We start from the raw sequence: 5,927 nt of genomic DNA on the forward strand, positions 1-5,927 counted from the left end.
GACACTGGGGTCACGGGACCAGCCCCGGGACACGGGGGACATTGGGGACACGGGGGACATGGGTCCTGCCCCGGGACACGAGAGGACATTGGGGACACGGGACCAGCCCCGGGACACGGGAGACATGGGGGGACATTGGGTTCACGGGACCAGCCCTGGGAGACAAGGGACTCGGGACCAAGCACGGGACACGGGGAACACAGAGGACACAGGAGGACACGGGACCAGCCCTGGGACATAGGGGACGCGGGGGAACATGGGGAGACATTGGGGACACAGGACCCAACCCCAGGACACAGGGGAGAAGTGACCCAACTCTGGGACAAAAGGGGAGCCATGTGGGGACACGGGACCCATGTCCAGGATATGGTGGGACACAGGGGATGCAGGGGGCACGGAGGGGACATGGGGGACACGGGGACACAGGACCCAACCCCTGGACATGGAGGGACAGGGGGAACATGGGACCCAACCCCAGGACATGGAGGACACAGGGAGATACGGAGGGGAAATGTGGGCCACAGGGGACATGTCCCATCCCAGGACACATACACAGGTGCCACATCCTGGGACAGGAGGGACACGGGCCCCATCCCAGGATCCGATGTGGACGAGGGACCCTGCAGGGCGTCACTGCGGGAAATCGGGGACGCAGGGGACACAGGACCCCCCAGGGCCACACGCTGGGACACAGGGGACACAGGACCCCCCAGGGCCACACGCTGGGACACAGCACAGGACCCACCCCGGGACAGGGAACACGGGGGGATGCAGGACGTGCCGGGCGGCGCCGCAGGAGGGGGGACAGCGGGGACACGGGGCCCTCGGGGCCATGTCCTGCCCCATAGAGGCCGACGCCAGCGGTCCTGGGGAGCCTCTTTATTGTGTCTGCCCCTCGGTCCCGGCCCCGGGGGACACCGGGGCGACACCGCGGTCCCCGTCACTGCTTGATCTGTCCCCCGTCGCCCTCGCTCACAAAGCGCTTCCTGCCCCTGCGGAGCCAGGGGGGGCGAGGAGGAGGAGGAGGAGGAGGAGGAAGATGATGAGCGGGAGGAGGAGGAACAGGAGGAGGAAGAGCGGGAGGAGGAGGAGGAAGATGAGGAGGTGCAGGATGATGATGAAGAGTGGGAAGAGGAGGGAGATGAGGAGGAGGAGGAAGAGGAGGAGGAGCGGGAGGAGGAAGATGATGATGAACAGCAGGATGATGATGAGGAGCGGGAGGAAGCGCACGATACCTGGGCGGGCAGGCATCGCGCAGGGCGCGCGTGATGACGCCGGCGGCGAAGCAGCGCTCGACCAGGCGCTCGAGGACGCCCTGCGCCCCCGGCACGTCCAGGCTCAGCTCGCCCAGCTCCTCGTACACGCGCTCGAAGCCCTGCGGCGGCGGCAGCACCACGCTGGCCTCGGCCCTGCGCCCCACAGCCCGGCCCTGCGCCCCATGGCTCTTCCCTGAGCCCTGCAGCCTGGCCCTGCGCCCCATGGCTCGGCCCTGCGCCCCACAGCCTGGCCCTGAGCCCCATGGCTCGGCCCTGCACCCCATGGCTCATTCCTGTGCCCCATTGCTCATACCTCTGCCCCAGCGCCCATGCCAGGGAGCCTGTCCCTGCAATCTGGGGTTCGTCCCCATGTTCCCGGCTGCCCCACAGCTGCCCCCTGTGCCCCACGCAGAGGGGGTCGTCCCCTGCCCGGGCTCAGCCCCACATTGCAGACCCCCCGTGTCCCCCGTGCCCCACATCCCGCGCCAAGAGGCTCACCCGGTTCATCTGGTCGAGCGTCACCAGCCCCGTCTCCCAGAGCACCTTGAGCAGCGTCACCATCATGGAGACGGGCGCCTCTCCGGAGCCCTCGAGCACCATGAGCAGGGCCTGGGCGGCCGCGGGGTGAGCGGGGACCCCGGCCTGGTCCTGGTCCCGGTCCCAGCCCGGTCCCGGTGCCGCTCACCTCATAGACCAGCTCGTGGTGGAAATGCGGCACCTCGAGCTCCCGCAGGCACCGCTCGGCCTCCGCCACCTCCCCGGACAGCAGGTACTCGCGCAGCAGCAGGTTCATCTGCGCCGCCACCGCGGGCACGCGGAGCGCCACGGCACCAAGGACACGCACGGGGATGCGGAGCAGGATGGCACCAAGGACACCCGTGGGGACATGGAGCGCCATGGTACCAAGGACACGCACGGGGACACAGCGCAGGAGGGAACCACGGACACGCATGGGGACACAGAGCGCGATGGCTCCAAGGACACCCATGGGGACATGGCGTGGGATGGCACGAAGGACATGCACGGAGACATGGCACAGGAGGGAACCAAAGACACCCATGGGGGCACAGCATGGGATGGCACCAAGGACACCCACAGGGACACGGTGTGCAAGGAAACCAAAGAGACCTATGGGGACATGGCATAGGATGGCAGCAAGGACACTCATGGGGACATGGAGAGTGAGGGAACCAAGGAGAACCACAGGGATATGGTGCGGGACAGCACCCAGGGACCGCGGGCGTACAGCGTGGGATGGCACCCAGCGACTGTGGGGACACGGCACAGGACAGCACCAATGTCACCCATGGGGACACAGTGTGGGAGGGCACCAAGGACACGCACTCAAGGGCGCGTGGGGACATGGTGGGGACAGTGTGGGCCCTGGAATGGGGCCAGCAGTGGGTGGCACAGAGGAGCACGTAGGGACAGGGCACGGGATGGCCACAGGGACCCGTGCCAGGGCGCAGGACTGGGCACGGGCAGGGCTGTCCCCCGGCACCGGGGACCGACCTCCTTGACGAGGTGCTTGACGGGGCGCTGGCCGCCCCCCACGCCCCACACGTTGTCCAGCCGGTTGACGTCGCGCTTGATGCGGAGCAGCACGGCGGCGCGGTCCAGCGCGGCGCTGCGGGGCCCCGCACAGCGCCCGTCACCCGCCGTGGCACGGCACGGGGGGGACAGCACAGCACCCCGTCACCCGCTGCAACACGGCACGGGGGGCCCCGCACAGCGCCCGTCACCCGCCGTGGCACGGCACAGGGGGGACAGCACAGCACCCCGTCACCCGCCGTGGCACGGCCGCATGGCACGGGGGGGCACAGCACAGCGTGGCACACATGGTGTCACACATGGTGGCCCGGCACGTGGTGTCACACAGTGCCACCCACGCTGTCAGCCGCACTATCACCTGCGCTGTCACACACACACTGTCACACACATTGTCACACGCAGTGGCCCGGCACAGGGTGTCACAGACTGTCCACCCCGCTGTCCCCGCACAGGGTGTCACCCGCACTGTCCTGGCACAGGGTGTCACCCGCGCTGTCCCCCACACTGTCCCCGCACGGCGTGTCACCCGTGCTGTCCCCGCGCTGTGAGGACCGCAGCGCTCACCGGGCGTGCTCGCAGTCCACCTGGCCCTTGTAGCGCTCCAGGAAGTCGAGGGGCAGTGCGTGGTCGGCCACCGCGCGGGCGATGAACTGTCCCAGCATCTGCGCGGGGACAGGGCGCCGGCCCCGCTGCTGCCTGCTGCCCGTGGGGCTGGTCCCACCTGCGTGGCCGCGGCCCTCCCCGCACCAGTGTGCCCCGGGGTGTCCCCTCCGTCACAGCCATGTCCCCTCCCCGCACCAGTGCCCCCAGCACATGCCCTCCATCACGGCCACAGCCCTCCCCACACCACAGTGTCCCCCAGTGTGTCCCCTCCATCACAGCCATGTCCCCTGCAGCATCCCCTCACTGCAGGGCTGTGTCCCCCAGCGTGTCTGCTCTGTCATGGTCACATTCCCTGCCGCAGCCTGGCCCTGCAGGGCTGTGTCCCCCAGCGTGTCCCCTCCAACCCAGCCGTGTCCCCTGCCGCAGCCCGTCACGGCCCCAGCACATCCCTCCACGTCACCACAGGGCACCGTCCCGCACAGCGGGTCCCCTCCCGTGTCCCCCCCGGGCGGCGCTGCCCCCCATGCCACGCACCTGCGGGGCCTCGGGGGTGTCGAGGATGAGGTCGGGCAGGTCGCGCAGCACCTTGTCGAAGGCGCAGGCGATGTCCTCGGGGGTGACGACGCGGCCCACCAGGTCGGAGAGCAGGCGGGACGTCAGCTCCCGGTGGCTGGCCTTGCCCTCCAGCGCCAGCGCCACCGCCAGCGAGGGCACCGCGGGCTTCCTGCTGCCCAGGTTCAGCCCCCGCAGCAGCTCCTGCGCCCGCCGCGCGTTACCCGCCCGCCCGACGCCCCCCGCACCGGGGCATCCCTTCCCAGGGACCCCTGTCCCCAGCCCGGGGCTTCCCGACACGTTCCCACCACAAGGGTCCCAGTCCCGTCCCCCCAGGATCCCAACGGACCCAGTTCCCTCTCAGAGGGTGCCCATCCTCAAGGGTCCCCTGTCCCCACCCTGCAGGGTCCCCATCCCCAAGGAACTCCTGTCCCTGTGGGTCCCCTATTCCTTCCCAAGGGACCCCATCCCGCAGGGTCCCCATCCCATCCTTAAAGGGCCTCTCCTCCCACTGGGTGGGACCGCATCCTTGAGAGACTCTGTCCCCTTCCCGAGGGTGCCAATCCCCCAGGGACCCCTGTCACCTCCCGGAGGCAATTGGCTCCAAGGAAGCCCCATCCCCAAGGAACTTGTCCCCACCGTGAGGGTCCCCATTCCGAGGGACCGGGTCCCCTCCTAGAGGAACCTTCAACCCTTCCCCAAGGGTTCCCAATCCAAGGAAGTCCAGATCCCTCCCCTACGGATCCACATCCCCACGGGACCCTGAAAGAGTCCCTGATTCCTGCATGAGGATCCCTGTCCATAGGGGCCATCCTTTATCCCCAAGGGACCCCCATACACTGTACTACGGAACCCCCGTCCTCCAGAGACCCCCATCCTCCCGCCATGAGAGCCGCCACCCCTTGAGGACCCCCATCTCCCCGAGGCCCCGTCCCCTCCCTGGGGACGCCGCGCCAGCGCCATGGTCCCCGCGGCACCCGGCTCACCACGACCTCCCCGGTGTCGCCGTGCTCGAAGTACTCGAGCACCATGGGCTGCACGGTGCTCTGCAGCTCGCCCTCCTCCAGCTCGGGCACCACGGTGGCGAACACCGTGTCCCCCTGCGGCGGCAGCAGGACACCGTGTCCCCCGGGGTGGCACCCACGGGCGCCGGGGGCACCGTGTCCCCCGGGGTGGCACCTGCGGGTGCCAGGGGGCCGTGTCCCCCCGCGGTCGCACCTGGGGGCGCAGGGTCCTACCTGTGCCGCCTCGTCGTAGTTGGGGTCGCGGGCATCGGGCTCCTGGTAGCCGTAGACCAGCCCGGGGGCGCCCCACACGCCCTTGCCCCCCGCGCCGCCTGTGCCCCCACCACGGTCAGGCGGGCGACCCCACCCCACGCATGGGGGGCAGCACGGGGTGGGGGAAGCGGGGTCCCGACTGAACAGGGGGGTCCCAACTCCACAGGGATACAGGGGGGTCCCATTCCCATGGAGATGAAGAGGGTGTCCCAACTCCAGGGGAATGCAGGGGGTCCCGGTCCCGTGGAGATGAAGGGGCAGTCCCAACTCCAGGGAGATGCAGGAGGGTCCCGGTTCCACTGGGATGCAGGGGCAGGGGAGGTGGATTCCAACTCCAGGGGAATGCAGGGGGTCCCAGTCCCATGGAAATGAGGGGAGGGGGGTCTTAGCTACTAGGGAATGCAGGGGGCTCCCGACTCCATTGGGATGCGGCGGAGGGGCAGCTCCATGGGGGAGCAGGGGGATGCGGGTCCAGTGGAGGTTATGGAGGTCCCAATCCACACATGGGGGCAGGGGGGTGGGTCCCAGTCTCATGGGAATGCAGGGGTGTCCCAGCCCTGCAGGGGTGCAGGAGGCTCCTGGTCCCACGGGAGTTCAGGGAGGGGATCCCAGCCCCACAGGGATACAGGGTGTGCAGCCGGGTGGAGATGCTGGAGGGTGCGGGGGGGATTCCAGGGTCTCCCAGCCC

General features: G+C 69.2%; 1 protein-coding gene across 1 annotated transcript in view; it reads right to left on the reverse strand.

The window, feature by feature from the left end:
* Positions 1 to 884: 884 nt before the first annotated feature.
* The window catches only part of LOC112954026 (programmed cell death protein 4-like), a 6,603-nt gene continuing 1,560 nt past the window's right edge, over positions 885 to 5,927 (reverse strand). The window contains exons 2-10 of the mRNA XM_026047168.1: positions 5,201 to 5,298; positions 4,949 to 5,062; positions 3,945 to 4,166; positions 3,372 to 3,469; positions 2,769 to 2,883; positions 1,942 to 2,049; positions 1,755 to 1,865; positions 1,236 to 1,375; positions 885 to 992 (exon numbers count right to left, since the gene is read on the reverse strand). Of these exons, the coding sequence (XP_025902953.1) occupies positions 941 to 992; positions 1,236 to 1,375; positions 1,755 to 1,865; positions 1,942 to 2,049; positions 2,769 to 2,883; positions 3,372 to 3,469; positions 3,945 to 4,166; positions 4,949 to 5,062; positions 5,201 to 5,298 (1,058 nt within the window). The 3' untranslated portion in view covers positions 885 to 940. The remainder of the gene's footprint in view (positions 993 to 1,235; positions 1,376 to 1,754; positions 1,866 to 1,941; positions 2,050 to 2,768; positions 2,884 to 3,371; positions 3,470 to 3,944; positions 4,167 to 4,948; positions 5,063 to 5,200; positions 5,299 to 5,927) is intronic.

This window comes from Nothoprocta perdicaria, unplaced genomic scaffold, assembly GCF_003342845.1.
Source record: "Nothoprocta perdicaria isolate Ctin4 unplaced genomic scaffold, notPer1 scaffold_480, whole genome shotgun sequence".
NCBI classification, from domain to species: Eukaryota; Metazoa; Chordata; class Aves; order Tinamiformes; family Tinamidae; genus Nothoprocta; species Nothoprocta perdicaria.